This window comes from Formica exsecta, unplaced genomic scaffold (assembly GCF_003651465.1).
Source record: "Formica exsecta isolate Colony F162 unplaced genomic scaffold, ASM365146v1 scaffold31, whole genome shotgun sequence".
In the NCBI taxonomy this organism is placed as follows: Eukaryota; Metazoa; Arthropoda; class Insecta; order Hymenoptera; family Formicidae; genus Formica; species Formica exsecta.
Window position 1 is genome coordinate 422,603 of NW_021850355.1, and position 17,776 is coordinate 440,378.

At 31.5% G+C, this 17,776-nt stretch overlaps 3 protein-coding genes and 2 long non-coding RNA genes across 7 annotated transcripts; 2 read left to right on the top strand and 3 right to left on the bottom strand.

Moving 5' to 3' along the window:
• The first annotated feature begins 511 nt into the window (after window positions 1-511).
• Window positions 512-3,431, top strand: LOC115237775 (upstream stimulatory factor 2-like). 3 transcript variants are annotated; one of them, XM_029811042.1, is made up of 5 exons: window positions 512-668; window positions 885-952; window positions 1,088-1,377; window positions 1,461-1,628; window positions 1,701-3,431. In XM_029811042.1, exons 1-5 carry the CDS (start codon window positions 628-630, stop codon window positions 1,923-1,925), a joined length of 792 nt encoding a protein of 263 aa, XP_029666902.1. In that variant the 5' UTR covers window positions 512-627; the 3' UTR covers window positions 1,926-3,431. The 3 variants fall into 3 exon arrangements, with proteins under 3 accessions (XP_029666902.1, XP_029666901.1, XP_029666903.1); XM_029811041.1 differs by having other exon boundaries at window positions 516-771; XM_029811043.1 differs by having other exon boundaries at window positions 615-817.
• A 419-nt stretch (window positions 3,432-3,850) lies between these two features.
• LOC115237789 (V-type proton ATPase catalytic subunit A) lies at window positions 3,851-6,793 on the bottom strand. Its single transcript, XM_029811064.1, has 10 exons — window positions 6,774-6,793; window positions 5,981-6,080; window positions 5,802-5,914; window positions 5,351-5,716; window positions 5,205-5,261; window positions 5,017-5,111; window positions 4,669-4,940; window positions 4,354-4,537; window positions 3,975-4,092; window positions 3,851-3,892 (listed from the first exon to the last, which is right to left on the bottom strand). The coding sequence occupies exons 2-10, from the start codon at window positions 6,060-6,062 to the stop codon at window positions 3,851-3,853; spliced, it is 1,329 nt and encodes a 442-aa protein (XP_029666924.1). The 5' UTR covers window positions 6,063-6,080; window positions 6,774-6,793.
• A 901-nt stretch (window positions 6,794-7,694) lies between these two features.
• On the bottom strand, window positions 7,695-11,299 carry LOC115237798. Its single transcript, XM_029811074.1, has 4 exons — window positions 10,962-11,299; window positions 10,481-10,575; window positions 9,350-10,259; window positions 7,695-9,168 (listed from the first exon to the last, which is right to left on the bottom strand). The coding sequence occupies exons 2-4, from the start codon at window positions 10,517-10,519 to the stop codon at window positions 7,940-7,942; spliced, it is 2,178 nt and encodes a 725-aa protein (XP_029666934.1). The 5' UTR covers window positions 10,520-10,575; window positions 10,962-11,299; the 3' UTR covers window positions 7,695-7,939.
• A 903-nt stretch (window positions 11,300-12,202) lies between these two features.
• Window positions 12,203-13,842, top strand: LOC115237817. The gene is made up of 3 exons (XR_003884400.1): window positions 12,203-12,783; window positions 13,262-13,609; window positions 13,702-13,842. It is a non-coding gene; the product is annotated as an uncharacterized LOC115237817 (long non-coding RNA).
• Window positions 12,574-16,040, bottom strand: LOC115237816. The gene is made up of 3 exons (XR_003884399.1): window positions 15,742-16,040; window positions 15,404-15,581; window positions 12,574-15,167 (listed from the first exon to the last, which is right to left on the bottom strand). It is a non-coding gene; the product is annotated as an uncharacterized LOC115237816 (long non-coding RNA).
• Window positions 16,041-17,776: the final 1,736 nt, after the last annotated feature.

Here is a 17,776-nt window from a genome sequence, read left to right on the forward strand (position 1 = left end):
AACGAGAAAATGAAAAAAACGAGATTGAGATTGCAAAGTTTCTCTATCCATATATTCCTTTATGATGTGATTCAACAAAAAAAAAACACACACACACACACACGCATACAAAAAAGATACGAAAGCTTTTGTGACGCTGAATATAATCTTGGTTTACAAATTGCTCTATCACATCACAATTCTGAGAATTTTGCGATTAAAATTGCATAAAAGAGTCAATTCCATATATTTTACTGTGTTACAACTACACAATATAATTTATTGCAATTAATATAAACCTAGCTTCTTTTTTGTGGCATCTTTAACTACAAATTTTCTAAAATTGCGATGAATAAAGGCCAATTTAAAGACCGAAAGAGTATTCAAAGAAAAATTACGGAAAATGATCGTCCTGTTTTTTGTGTTCGAAAGAAAAATTATTGTTTTGTCAAGCTTTTGTAATTAACCCACAATTAGCGTTCGACGTGTAACGTGTAACACGACGTCATCCAGTTGGCGCGACGTTAGATGGCGCACGTGCGGCGCGCGCCGCCATCTTATGCACCACATGACCTCGTTGCGGTGTCCCGTGACCAGCTCACGTGAATTTTGACAAATTCAAACGTTTTTTTTTTCTGGTGACGAGGGATGGACATCTTGGAACAGCAGCTCGAACAGCAGGATGTCAGGTAGTGTTTACGTTAAATATCGACCGTCTGATATCACGAACACCTATCCCTTCCGCCGCGTCTCGCCCGAGGTCTCCCCAAGGTCATCATCACTTCGTGCACAGTACGCACTTATTTACGTCGTAGGACCGACACACACAGTCATCGAAGTAATATGCATAGCGCATGTAAGTCGGTTGAGATGAGACAATATTAAAACGTTATTTAATTTTTCAGTGTCGTGAAGGACGACGGTGGTGGCACGGGGATCGTTATAGAAGAAGCAGAGATTGTGGATTGCGAAGGTAAAAACATGCTATAGCTAGAGAAAAATATTAAACACACATATCATCACCGATATTTCGATTTAGCACGATTTATCATTTTGTATTGTTGTTAAGAATCAATTTTCATTGATATATATTCTATATTTCTAATAGGAGAGCCTATTGGAGAGGATGAAATGCGTTATCAAGAAGCCTTAGCGTATCGAGTTGTTCAAGTAAATGGTACAACAGCCATACAACCAACCAACGAAATAGAGCTACCTGTGTCGCAACCAGGAAATAATACCGTACAGGTCTTAACATCACCCATAAATGGACAGTTTTATGTTATTGGAAATGCCAATGATGTCTTTACCACAGCGCAAGCATCAAGATCTTTGGTGCCAAGAGCAACCACGCTGCAAATAGAAACCCCAAGAAATTGCACTAGTGGCTTGAAGAAGGTTTATTTTAATGCAATATACATTATTATTTTAATCAGAATAGTATAAATTAAATTTTTTTCTCTTCTGTTCTTTTCTCTTAGAGAGACGACAGGCGGAGAGCGACACATAACGAAGTCGAGCGTCGACGTAGAGATAAAATAAACAATTGGATTACAAAATTGGGTAAAATAATTCCTGATTGTAATGCCAGTACTAACACTGCTGGCAGTGGCAGTAGTGGAGAAGGAAAAACCAACTATGAAACTCAGGTAAATGATCAAGTGAAATTTTTAATATATAATTATTATAAAACAATATTTGTCATTGTTTGTTGGTAACAGAGTAAAGGAGGTATTCTGGCAAAGGCCTGTGAATACATAGGGGAATTGCGCGTAGCTAATCAAAATCTGGGTCAATGTCTGCGAGATAATGAGAAATTACGACAAGAGATTACAACACTGAAACAATTAGTCACCCAATTAAAACGCGAGAATCTTCAACTCAGAACGCAAATATCGTCCCCCACATCGGCTACCAGTATCGATGTTATACATTTGAGCCCTTAAGCTTCCTCTTTTGTAAGTTGGTTTCTTTTTGTAAATACTAGGATCTTATGAATTGTCTTGTATACAAAAGATCTAATTTTCTATTTTCTTCTCTGGTAACTGCACTGAACTTAATAAGGTATTTTCATTTTATCGCCCAAAATCAAAATTGGAATTTCTAGTTGTATAGTCATAACTGCACATTTATGATTTCATATCAACATTCTACTATCTTAATCTATGGATTAATTTAATAATTTATTAACAATAGCATCAATTTCTAGTTGGTAAATAAAACAAAATTTTGAATTTGTAGAATAGTTTGCAAAAGTTTCTGGTTACAGAAAAGATTTTTGAAAATCGGTGTGCATGTATTTTAATACAATTTGAAATTTTAATAAAACAAGGAAGAATAATTTTCGTTGTATTACATATATATAATTATTTCATTATAGTATGCTGCACAAGACGTAATGTAGATAACGTTGTATGTGTAATTACTTTTTATATTACATGAAAATATCATTGGAAAATCAATTTATTCATATCAAGTAAATTATATATAGAATGCTATATTTAATATAATATATTAAATTCTATAGAGATTTTTCTCAGATTTTTGGAGATATATTTCTATATACGCTTTGTTTAATGATGATATTAGATGATAGAAATCATAAGATTGTTACAGCCGTGTAGTTATGACTATTATGTGGAAGATTTGTCTATGAGTAGACATAGAAATACCATATATAGACTTAACATGTCAATATAACTGGCATACGTTGAAATATCGTGGCTGTGAATATCAAAACATTGACATGAATCATCTTTTTTTTCCGAAAAAATGGTTCGAAATTGTAGTGCAGAAAGACATTTTTGTTGATTCATATATATATATATATATAAAGAATCCACAGATATGACAAATGAATGATTGTGCAGAGTTCGTTACATATTTTTTATTTTTAATACTGTTTTCATATAATTATAAGATAGAATATTTCGTAGGATAAATCAGAAGATTCAAATTGTAAAATAGATCAATTATACACATACAAGTGTAGTTACATAGTTACACATGTATGTGTACATATGCATAAAATTGCATATGGCAATAACATATTTTTTTCAATGCAAGGCAATTTTATGAAAAAAAAGGTGCATCTGAATTAATTTACTAAGCGTTAGATATCAGAATGTAATATATCGTTGATGTACATACCGCGGGGTTTTATTGTTATATAATAATTATTATTATTAAAACGCGAAGTCTATTGAAAGAGTAGTCTGTGAGTTTATTCAACAATATTACTATCCATTCCCGGTATGTTCATGATCCTCTTGTATAATTCTTGCATAATTCTTTTATTGTATTTTTTTTTTACATATCATACAATGGAAATGATATCGAAGTCAATGGAACACTAGTCATGTGTACACATTCTTATTTCTCTCGTATTTATCTTCACTATTGAAGATTCCGCACCTTGATTATTTATCTAATCTATCGGGTGTGTTCTTTTTCTAAACTTTCAAATTATGCAATGTTTATAACATTTTATCGTTAAAGTATAGTATATTTAATTACGTGTAACAGTTGCGATTATTATTTATCGCATTCTTCTTAAATAGTTACAATACTTAATATACATTACAATGTATATATATGTTACAATACTTAATATACTCCATGATTCAATCTCTTGCAAGGTAAGAGCTACCGTCATCCACGTGCCGTGTGATCGATAATTAAGAGAGTATCTTTTCGTAACAATAATTCTAATCTGCGCGCATAATGAAACGGGAGAAGCCGTTTTATATACTTTCGTTTATATTACACATACACAGAAAACGTGGGAATATTAACTTCCCGATTAACAAAGCGGTCAAAATGAAAGTATATCTTTGCAAATGATAAAATTATTTTCTCTGATAATATCCAATTAATTACAAGTAACTCTTTTCTTATCCAATCCCCAGAATACCTGCAAATTAAATCATTCGTTAAAAAATCAATATATCTTTTTTACATATATACTTATATATTCACATAGATATCATTTGTACCTGTACAATACCGAGCGTCGCACTAGTCACAGGATCGGAGAAATCACCACCTGGTGGTGAGACAGCACCAACGATACTAACAGATCCTTCACGATCTGGATTTCCCAAACATTTGACTCTATATAAAAATTAAAATCTGATATTTTAGTTGCGCATCAATTAGTCGCATTTGTATTAATCGCAAAATGTTATCTCTACTTTTTTATATAAATCTCTCATAAGATTGTAAGTTAACTGTATAGTATAATAACAATTAAATTAACTATAGTTAACTAAATAGTTAATTATATTAAATTCTCACTAATATCGTAATCTCTAGGAGGGAAATACATATTTTACTAATATTTATTAAATATTATAATATAAAATAACCCCGTACCTTCCGGCACGTTCGTAGAAGCTGGCTAAACGAGCACCAAGATAAGCAGGGTAACCGGAATCGGCAGGCATTTCAGCCAAACGACCTGAGATTTCTCGGAGGGCTTCGGCCCAACGAGATGTCGAATCTGCCATCATCGACACGTTGTAACCCATGTCTCGAAAGTATTCGGATAAAGTAATACCTATATATATAATGAATAATGAATGGATTACTTATTAAGTAATATGTGTGCAGTTTTATATTCATAACATGTTATCTTATAATTAGTGAATTGTGATATATATGATTTTTCTTCAATAACGTATTGCATACCTGTGTAAATGGACGCTTCACGCGCGGCCACCGGCATGTTAGATGTATTGGCGACCAAAGCGGTACGTTTCATAATGGACTCGGTGACGCCATCAATCTCCACAGTTAACTCGGGAAAGTCGCGTAGTACTTCAGACATTTCGTTACCACGTTCTCCGCAACCGACGTAAATAATCACATCAGAGTTAGAGTACTTTGACAAGGCTTGAGAAATGACCGTCTTGCCGCAACCAAAAGCACCGGGAATAGCCGTGGTTCCACCTTGAACGCATCTGAAACATCCACATTCTAAATATTTCTAGATACATTCCACAACACATGTTTTAAAATTCAAAGACATATTCTTACGGGAAGAGAGAGTCCAAGACTCGTTGGCCAGTGAGTAGAGGATGATTAGCTGGCAGTTTTTCAGTGACTGGACGAGGTTGACGGACTGGCCACACCTGCATGCATGTAACAGTAAATTCACAACATGCACAATACACATTCAAAACTCTCACATATATATATATTCGCTACAAAAGTGAATTTCGTACCTGAAGCATGGTATATTTCTGCCTCTCGCCATCGAATTCAGTCTCCAGTACGACATCCTAAAGGTACGCAATACTTGAGCAAATTTATATGATATAAAGCATAAAGAAAATGAGAGAAATATATCATGTAGGAAATATAATCTTACATCAACGGTATAATTGCCCGCTGGCGCGACGTACGTGACAGTGCCTTTGCATTTAGGTGGAAGGAGCATCCAATGTTTTACCAAAGTATTCTCGTGTACAACGCCATACATATCACCGCCCGTGATGTGGCTGCCATTTTTTACATTGTGCGGATTAAATTCCCAGGCAACAGTACGCGAGAGTGCCGGTATATTGACGCCTTTCGGGATGTAGATTGAGTTTGTGAGCTCGTTGATATCTTTCAATGGACGTTGAATACCATCAAAAATGCTGCCGAGGATACCAGGACCCAATTCGACAGATAGTGGCTTTCCAGTGCGAAGTACGGGATCACCGACAGTCACGCCGCTTGTGTCTTCATATACCTAAAAATATATTATGAAATTATCTAAATTATCTTTACACTCCAAGACACAAATTAAATGTGCATGTCTGGACGCTTATATATACCTGTATTGTAGCCATATCACCCTCCAATCTAATAATTTCTCCTACTAATTCATAGTAACCGACTCGCACCAGCTCATACATAGCTGACCCAGACATTTTTTCAGCGGTAACGACTATAATAAGAAATATATAAATATGTGTGTAATATAGAAGAATTTTTATGTAAGATAAGAACTAACCAGGACCGGATACTGCATAGACATATCCAAATTTTCCCTCCCGGTCCTCATGTGCAATTTTAGCCAAACTTTGATTCGTCATTTTGAATGCTTAACTTATCTGAAAAAGAAAAATATTATTTAGCAATCTCTGTCTACTTGATAATGCTTTATTTTATGACAGAGTTGGGAATTTGTCAAGTTCTGAGAACAAATACATGCAGACGATTATAATTAATGCTCCTTTTAATTACATTCTTTACATCTTTGTGCTTATAAGATGTATATAGATTTTTTAGGCAGACAAGAGAAAAAGTTAATTACATAGTCAATGCAGAAAAAAAAATTAACAAGTTACGCCTTGTATTTTCGCGCTTAAGAAACGAGAGAGGGGGAGAGGAAGGAACAAACCTATATTACATTGATTAAAATAAATGATATAAAACAATGCATATATAAAAAGAATGGATTTATTAATCCGATGTTCTCCGATTATTATTTGCAATGAATGATCCATCAAGTCACTTCGCAAAGGCTAGATCTTCGGAAAAGTACAGCTGTCACACGCTGGCTGCGATTCACGTGAGCAGGCCGTTCAAAAAAATAGGCGTAGCCCCGCGAAGCCCGCGAGCCGTCTGCTAGGCAAGGGAACGGCGCTTTTTTATCCGGACGGCCGCGAATGTCGACGTACGGTCGCCGGATGATCGAGAGAGGCGCCTCGTCGTCGAAAATCCATCGAAAATTCGCGGATTCGCGCTCGATCAGGAAAGACGATGGCGTACGTAAAGCGGCACACTGGATCGATATTACTTACACGCGCTGAAGCTCGTTCGCTCGCGTGAATTTCCGCGAAACGTTGAATTGATCATCCGTTAAGATGACGACAAGAGGACGGCGTTATCGCCGTGCTTTACGCGATCGATTCAATGCAATACTCACCGACGAGATGCGACGTTCTCAAGAGCAGTCTAACTAGCGACTCGAATACGTGCTTCTCTCACCGAGTCCAGCCTAGCTGCTATCACAAGACAGGTCAGCTGACTGGATCGCGTGCCGATCCTCAATTATCGGGTGCACACGCGCATTAAGATAAGTCCGCATGAAAACTATATAGCGATAAATTACCCTAGTGTTCAAATTTATATCTTTTTGTAAAGAGTGAGCAAATTTGATGAAACTGATACGATTATGTAAAATTATGTATTTGTAAAATTTGTTATCTTTTTAATTCTAATACATTCTTCATTCGTTCGTATTCTTCAGAGAATTATAAATAATAGATCAATTAAATTGATGTAGAATAATGGTACCATAAAACATATATTTTATTCTTAATGAAAAATATAAAAAACAAGTAATATATGACATATAGATAGCTAGATAATATTTATTTTATAATTTTTAACGATAATTATATAATATATGTAGATATACACATAATAAATTCAAATATAAGGCACACACAATAGCTGAATACATTTTTTAGAAGAATTACGAGTCAGTACATATAGTAGCATAATACAAAGAATATCCTCTCTCTCTCTCTTTCAACAAAAGTATGTATTATATATATATATATATATATATATATATATATATATATATATATATATATATATATATATATATATATATATATATATATATATATATATATATATATATATATATATATATACACAATCTGTAAATTTTATTTCCCTTGATTAAATAATTCTCATTCATATATAACACGTAATTAATATATTTGTAAATAAGTGAAACTTTGTGATATCTCATTTAAGGCACAATGTGTATCAGCATATATACCTGGTATGTTAAAAGTTCCTTTAAGCCAAAGTTTTATTCTAAAATAAATGTCTATTAAAAAGCTACTAATTTATATATTTCTCTAAAATTATCAGCTTGTTTCTACAAGATTATTTTGAGCATTATTTCTAATTTTTGTTTTCCATATTGGAGTATATCCAATTTATTTCTTCACGATTTATTTCTTTCACAATTAGCTATTATGTATTCCACAAAGGCACTATAAAGATTATTAACTACCATGTCGATTGCTTCAAAAACAGCAATAATAATATTCTGCAACATGTTCAAATCTGAATTGCTCTGCATGCGATCACGCAAGTCCATTTCCCATTGCTTTAAATTTGCTTTACAATACTGCCAGACAAAGGAAAAAGCCATGAGTAAAAAATCTTCTTTATTTCTAGAACGTTTCATTAATTTTTTAACGATCTTAAACAGTTTTTTCAGACTTTCTTCATCAATCTTCATACGACTCATATCTCTAAGAAGTGGTTCAAAGTCAGGAATTATTGGCAGATTCATGCTCTTGGGACAAGCATCGCTCAGATAGAACTTGTTTAATAAAACACAAAATACTTTTCTTAACTGATCAGTGGTAGAATCATCAACATAGTTCTCAGAACCAGATGGATTGTTTTTATAGTTTTCGTTAAATATATCCGATTTCATGAGGCGAACAACATATTCAACAGGATCTAACAATATAAAACCGTTGACTTTTAGATTATCCTGTTCGAATGACCATACGATATTATGTGGAGTCTTGTCTGTTTGACCATGAGCAACAGGCTGGTTAACAAGCTGATTAACAGATAATAACTGTTCACGATGTTTTATGTACTTTATCACTTCTGCGTTCTCAGATATTTTACATGTATTATTCTCGGCAGCCTTTCGCACAACGCGATTAAACTTCTTACGAAGATTTTTCTTACGCAAAGTATCTCTGTGATCATTGATGATTTTACCCTGGGTGCTCTCAATGATATCGTTGGCGAATTGAATCTTTACTACGGCGCCGGTGAAAAACATAATATGTATTGCCAAATGTAACGCTTCTATCTTATCGATAGTCTTGTCTGTCATATATTTATCTATCATATTGTAACCTTGATATATGATACCGGCGCCGTTCAAGAATAGATTGCCACCTTGTACAGTATTAAATGCCACTTTTGCAAAGGTGGGTACCGTTTGACCACTTGCAGCAGCTTTGGATAGAGCAGCTGATCCTCCAAGCGATCCGAAACCAAATATTGTACCAGCTATGCCAAGCCAATGAGGTAATGCCTCCTTATCCAAAATATCAATAGATTCCTCGTGACTTTTACGATCAACCAATTGCTGAGAAGATCGGACGACTGTCCAAACACCACTTGCACCACTAGCAACAAGACCTATAATAAATATTATAGAACATGTTCAAAATAAAATATAATACGAAATGTCCTATAAATTTATACTGTAATTATTATATGTTGATATGAGAGAAACGATAGATTATAAAAATTACATAATTAATGCTTAACATATACAATAAAACTGATATTACATCAATTATATCTCGTGACAATTTACCTGTTACAAGAACAGCTGGTGCGAGAGGTGTGAACATTGACGCCACACTTAAGCCGACTGTGCCAAATCCGGCAATAGCAGAAACAATATCCATTCCATCGCAGATTTGTTTACTAAATGTGCATGCGGGAGAATCTATGACTTCAAGCCAAACTGTTGATTTGTCTTCTGTTATTGGATAAGATGAATCTGCTTGATAAAAGCCATCTTTGGGAACAACCATAGTGCATTTTGGTAAATTATTATTTTCTATATAATCTGCCCAACTTTTATACACTCTGCCACAAATATCAATGTACCATGTCTCGTAATCTGCTTGAACTTCATTTTTTATATCTTCTTTTTGTTTCAAACTCTTTACAGTGTCGGATGTTTTCTGAATATTTTTCCTAATTGTAAAAATGGGGATAGATGATACGGCGGACTCTTTTTCTTCTTTTTCTTCTTCTTCTTCTTCTTCTTCTTCTTTTACTGATTCTTTTACTTCTGTTTTTGTTTCCTTTTCTACTTCTTTTTTCTTCGGTTGTACATTCATGTTAGGACAGAATATTATATTGTAAATTATACCAAAGTAAATTGATTGAGTATTATCATTTTCTATTGTACATTCGCGTATTTTATTATATATCATATTTATGACACTTGTAGCTTTTTCATCGTAATTCACTTTATCGACTATATCTGCATCTGTATCATTTGAATCTTCTGGTTCCCAATAGCAACTAACTTCTGTTTTCGAGCAAATGTTTTCTGTTATATTTGCATTCTCATTGCTCATTGGTAAACCATAAATCGTATAACCAATATTCTGTCGTAGGTATTTATGTTCGTCAATTTTATATTCTATGCAGTCAGGAAGTAATTCATAGTAATATTGTTGTTGTTCAACAGCAAGACTCTTCATTTCTTCCTGAGAAATAAATATACAAAAGATTTTTATATTTCTATTAAATGAATTAAAACAAAAGATCAAAAAACTAATTTCTTTAGCGTTAATTAATTTCAAATTTCAAAAACTTTTTGGGAAGACAAATACAACTAAACTATGATTACAATTAAATAATATTAAGACAATTCTAAATTAAAAAGCATTTCAATGTAAAATTGTATGCACTAAAATCAAGAGCTTACCCAAAGTGTATCTTTAGTTATTTCGTTATTTGTAGCCATTATATTTGCACAAAATCCTCTTTTCAGAAAGTATAAAGAATCTAGAGATCTTTTTTCTGCAAATAAAATTACATTAATTATTGATCTGTATGTGGTTTTACTCAAATTTATTGATTTATGTCAATTTAGAAATTGTAAGATTATTCATTGACCGATTATTATTCAAAAGTCGCTCTGTTAAAGAATTTTCGTTATCTGTACATATTTTAAATCTGTCAAAATACGTATTACGTATCGCAGTCTTCTATGTATCGGTATATTACAGTTTTTCGCAAATATTTTAGAATATCAAGTTTTAACGATGGATGAAAAGATTTTACAGTTCATAGTCAGTATTCCATTTTTAGTCATAATCACAAATAATTATGTAATTATATAATTAAAAACAAGGTTCAATTTAGCAAAATGATTATAATAAGAACACAGAAAATATTTTTATTACCTTTTTTTACTTTTACTTCCTCATAGAGGAAGCTTTTTAATATATTTTAGCACGAAGTTTTTTCTTCTACGATTTGAACTGGCACCGATAGGATAAGATAATGGATAACGTTTCTTGGACAACACTGAATGAGAAATGTACGAACACTTTGCTGGAAGTCAATTTTATCTGAGCATTCAACATCGAATAAAGCCAATAAAAAGATAAGAATGGAATGCATACGCGAGAAAGAACGGTGAATACCCGATTGGGTTTTCCAATGGGAAATGGGAATGGGAACACCCATTTAGGATTGATTCATCGTTGATTCATCGTTGATTCATTTGAAGGTTCGTTTGAAGGGTTTGAAGGTGCTACACTGTCATTTCATTGGGCGCGTTCAGTAGAACAAACCGCTTAATAGTAATCCAACGTGATTGGCTCTTACTTTTAGAACCAACAAATCAATATCGAGTGTTGACAAGACGATAACTGAGCGCTTTCTTTGCTGAACGCGACCATTCTAAAGCCCGTATCAGACTATGCATTAAAATTGAAACTTGACTAATCAGGACAAGGAAATTTTAGTTCCTTTTATCCTAATTGGTTGAATTTCAATCTTCAATACGTAGTCTGATACGGGCTTTAGGGTGCGGTCGAGTTGCCACTTCCAAATGCTTTGAACGTTTTCGTTTTCAACTTCTATGGAATGGTCAATTAACACTATCAACGTTGACAACGCTGGTCAAATCGACCGGTCTAAACTGTTGCTAATAGCGTTTTTGAATAAACGGGTTAATTCAACTCGGATCAATTAATCACTATATTTTACTATGAATTCAAGCCTTTTATTGGCAGAGACGATGCAATGACGTCATTAATCACTCTCAGAGCGATTAAACCTGCTACATTCGAAAACGCTATAAATGTTGAATTTGAATGCTAAACTGGCAGCGGAATAAATATATTTATATAAATATATCATTGGAATATATTTCTATAGCATCGGCAATGTAAAAACTATGATTAAAAAAATATAATTAAAAACAAGATTCAATTTAGCAAAATGATTATAATAAGAACATATAGAATATATTTTTATTACTTTTTATTACTTTTTGATATGTTGGATTATTATATAAAATCTAGCATTAAACAATTATTATATATTTATCCGCGGATTTATCGAGCTGTACTAAAACGTGCGAGAAACTCCTCTCTCTCTCCTCTCTCTCTCTCTCTCTCTCTCTCTAGCATGTAAAGTACGACGTACGTTTTCTATATATTACATCTTTTTTTTCTTTGATTCGAGGTCAAACTCCTACGCGATACCAGTCTCGCTTATTAATCGGTTATTAAAATACTCGATAACGATGACACAATCATGATACACCTGAATATGTTTAATAGATCAGAAATCAGATAAACATTGTTTTTACTATAAAAGTTGTATTATCGCATAACAAAAGAGTGAAATACGGTGAATTACCATTAAATAATTTACTGTGTAAAAGCAGATTTTTTTTATTAAATATTCTATTTAATAAAAAGCATATTTAATTTTATCTACTGTAAATTGATTTTATGTGAATTGTGCCATAAAAATTAGTAATGTTAACTCAAAGATTGTTATATTATTTATTATATTATTTATTGTATATATATATAAATACAGAATCATTGTAATCAAGACATCGTTCAACACGCATTAAAGTCACCAAATTGTTATGTATTTCTTATATATAGATTACTCTACTATTTGAATTCATAGCATTATTAAAATCATCGACAACAGCACCGGATAGCGCAGGAATGGTAGAAATGGTGAATGGATTGGCATACGGTAAGTCAGGCTTCTACTTTCCGATTTTATAATAAATTCAAGAGAAGTATATAGAGATAAAAATGTTCAATCAATATTAAATTTACCTTAGTATAATTTTATATTTATAACAATTATTATATTCTAAATTCAGATAATTCTATATGTATTATTTTATTTATATATTACAAATATTTAAAAATTGATAGCATCTCTAAAGAACAGGAACAAATTATTACAGACGTTTACAATCTGTATTTTAATAATTATATTTTTGAATATTGTTAAATATATTTCTTAAGTTTCTCATATAAAATTAAGTAGAATGTTATGTATGCATTAAATGAAAGAAATGATATCTTGATTTTTCACAGAATAATATATCATAAAAATTATCTGTATCTGTAAATTTAATCATAAATTACGAATTTCAGATTATGTTTAATTACTTATTTCAGATTATGTTTAATTACTTATTTCATATGCTTGATAATTGCAGAACTGCGGCATATCTAGATTGATGGCAAACGTAAATTGTCGATGTTCAATGATACGTCATTCTGGAAATGAAATTGGGAAAGTACTGGCGAGCTAATTTCTGAAATGGATGCAAGCTTTGTTCCATGATGCTCAGCTGGTCAACGTCACAATAATGATGCAAATTGCTTGAACTTTGATCATACAGATTACACTCCCATTATATAATGCTTGACTAGACTGCAATCAAAGTCAAACGTATATTTGTCAACCTTGTAAATAAATGAAAACATTCTGAAAAATAGGAAAGTATTATGGACTAAGAGAATTTATGATAATTTGCTAATTATACATAAATAATTTAAATTTGGTAAATACATTTTTTATGTCAATCCTAGAAATAATCATAGTTACTTAATAAGAATAATAAATGGGAAAAAATAATTATTTATATGTATATAGTAAGGGCCATAAATCATAAATTTGAAGGGTCAGCAGCATGCGCGCCTCGCAGATCAAACTTGAACAAGAGCTATGCATTATCAGGCGATAACGACTTGCTGCGAAGATTTTCATTTTTGAGACAATCTTATTATCTTATTATGATGAAGGAGATAACCAAAAGTCTCTTCATGCTATCATATCTTTATTTACGAATCACAGTTTTCCAAGCTCGACAAATCAAACTGATAATCTTCAAAAAAATTTATTTTTTAAAGAAGAAGGAAATTCAATAATTCCTAATTAATTATAGAATTATTATAAGAATAATTATAATGCAAGAAAAAGCTATACTGAAAAAATCATATATGTAGAAGAAAAGGAAGAAAAAACTAGTGATAACAATATTACTGTTTTTCTCGATTCTTCTTATCATATCTTTGAAGAATCGATCAAAATAAAACTAACTTCATAAGATGCAGGGAACAATATTCATGATAAATTTAAATCAAACTCTTCATTCAGTAACATCATTGTATCTTCAAGAAGTAACAACAAAATTTGGAATAAATCCATATTTAAATATTAACCAATTCCTGTGTTTAATGCGAGATCATATAATAAAATTAAAGTACATCCAGGGATATTTCGATCTCTCGTCTATTTTCTACCTAATCGATATTATTATCCATAGTATAATGTCTCATTTAATCGAAAAAAAAGATATTTCTATATCAAAATAAGAATCGGCATAATTATATCATAATATTCACAAAGTTAGTTCAAAATAAAACAATTATTTTTAAAATCAATAAATATATAATATTAATAAAAATTATTCTATATATCGTTTGTTATTTTTCTAATAAAATAAAATAATTATATAGAGTATTTTGTAGTTCTACCGAGAAATCTCTTGCAATAAATTCTCAATTTTATGAACAAATGAGAAGTATTTCAAATTTATAATATTTGAGATACATATTTATATTCTCTCTCTTTTTATTTAACATATATTTTTATATTACTTCAAAAATATTTTTTTCTTCTTGAAAGCTTTTGTATTCTATGAACTTTCAATGAACGACTATTTTTACAGTTTTTATAATGCATACAGTAATTAATATTGTATAATAACTCACATAATTAATTTTTTATTTAGCACTAGTTTTACTTTAATGCCAAATTTATTAAAATTTTCTTTTAATAATCTTCATCTTTTAAGACGTAATGAACAAATTTAAAATTTGTGAAGTCTTTGATTGCATATATTATGAATTATATCCTCATCAATAAACAATATAGTTTTAAAATACATTTCTGTTTATGTCATTTATATAAATATAAAACATATAGAATTTCTTTAAAATAAAATCTGTTGTATTACTATTACATTTACTCTATATTATTGTGTAGTTTTTACAGATGTATCAGTGATATTTATATTTGATCCTTGGTCAAATTCTTTTTGAATCGCGTAAACATTCCTAAATGACAACATAAACTATCGTATATAAATCTATTTTCAAATATAATAATTTATCAAATACTACAATTATCAAGTATTAAAATTAATAAATTATCAAGTATCAATAATTTTATATTTTTCTTTAAATGTTTAGTTATAAATCTGTACAAGTTAAAATAGCTTGTCAAATTTCTTGTTGTCATGCAATATATCATGCAGTGAATAACTCAATCGTTATCAATAATAAGATATTACCGTAATTGTAAGCATCCAATCTTTTACTGTATCTGCATTTCCTCTCTATTTTTTTTTCTGGAAGAAAGTGTTGAATACGAAACTCTAGTCGAGAAGTATTCATGTGATAAAATTAAATCGAATAATAATTTATGTTATCATATGTTATTATCATAATGAGATATTCCACGCTCTGCAACTACAAATAATACAAAACAATATCAACAGTATTCAAATATGTTTGATTAAGAAATAAAAAATAAGATGAAAAAATGCGATAAGAAGGCATTCTTTTGATACATCTGATTATTAAAATGAAAGTGAAGCATGAATAGAAAGATTCGCTTTCATTTACATACGTGTATAAATATCGAAATAAACAGGTTAGAAAGTAGCTCGGTCTATTTATTAAGCATCCTTCAACTTTGCTATTGCAAACAAAACATCCAGATTCTCGTATACGATTCGGTGAGCACAGTCCTCGCGAATCATGACTTTCGAGCTGTTTCTTGTTAAAAATATTTGCGACCACCGTGACAAGAGAGATGTTTTACCATTCTTCATATCATGATATATACATACTAAAGACAACTGGAAATAGTTGAAAATTTTATTAAAAATTCGAATGCGTAATAAATGTTCATTTTCACACTACTATGAAGAAAAAATATTAATTGTGGATATTTCGTATCACGCCATTTGCATAAAGACTTTAAACGATTTTAATTCCCGCGCCAAATGTTCGAGAACTGCTCGGCGATTTTCGGTAGATTTTGTGCGACTTCTTCGACTTGATTGGCTGATTTTAAAAATTTCGATATATCCACTAATGAGACAGCTCGGTATATTCGCGAATTACTACTTTAAAGCTTGACCAATCAGGACAATTTCGACAATATCCGCACAGGTAAGCCGACAAAGAGATAATCAAACCAAATAGATACGATTATACGCAATAGAATTGTTTTCTTGAATAGACTGTGAGAATATTTAATAGTTTTATGGCATATTAGACGGGAATTATAAGAATAAAAAGTCAAGCGTCTTTTCGGTTAAGATAATCGGCCATTATGGATATACTTTTATTCTATCCGTTTTTCGAGTATTTGTTTAGAGACGAGTCTATTCTTCTATATGTATTTATAATCGAATTTGCATTATGTCTAGTATCATCCTTATGGAAAGCTTGCTTAGGAATTAATCGCAGAATATTTTATTAAGTGAACGGCGCAACGGGCCGTTACATTAATTTCCGGGACGCGATCGCGAAAAATATTAGCGCTGATTTCAAGACGTTACGTCCGGCTTCTTCCTCTTTTCCCGCGGAAACGGCGTTTGGTACAGACGCAGAAATTGCGAGCTTCATTAATATCCGCACAGGTAAGTCGCCAAAGAGATAATCGAACCAAATAGATACGATTATATGCAATAGAATTGTTTTCTCGAAAGCTTGCTTAGGAATTAATCGCAGAGTATCCTATTAGGTTAACGGCGCGGTGCGGCGTGGACCGATTAATTTTCGAGACCCGATCGCGAAAAATACCTCGTCGAACATGGCTAAGTATATGTTGGTTAGTGAGTATCAACTTGCGCAATTATTTAATTTGATTAAGCGATTAAACGTATCGCGACAACGGCTTTTTGTCGAAGAAAATATTTTGCGCGCTACATTTATTTGAGTAAATAGGAATAGCGATAATAATTTATGGAAATCATTGTCTCTCATGATATACTCTCATATACTTACAATAATTTTCATGTATTAAAATCATATTTTAATCATTTTTTATTTTGTATTAATACAATGGGTAGCATCACCCGCCATTAAAATGTTGTGCAAAGGTACCGCTTATTAATTATATTCGGGTGTGATTAATATGCGCGTAATTGTAATTAATTTGTTTTTTTTTCCAGAGAATATCACGAAAGAGCGATAATGGTGAAATAAGAGAGGGGAAGGAGAAGGCCCGGGGCGGCATCAAGCGACGACGGAATAACCATAAAGTGAATAATTTATTATTTTTTATGTGTATATTATTATTATTTGAAACAATTTAATAAAAGGAAAATTTTAATGCACGCTATAAATACATTTTGAGATGTAATTTGGACACTTGTTTTAAATTAGATTAAATAGATAAATGTGTATATTTTACAGATTAACACTGTATATTACGCTGTATAACTCAGTAGCTGCACATCGCACTGATAAGGATTTAAACTGTTCTCTATTTTAATTACAAGGTAATGGATTTGTGAAAATTAACAGATATATGTATAAAATATATTTAAAAGATAACAAATACACTAGAAACAAAAATCAAATTATAATATTAATTTACAATCTACAAATTACAATTTATAATATTCTTCTGATATTCTGATTTATATATT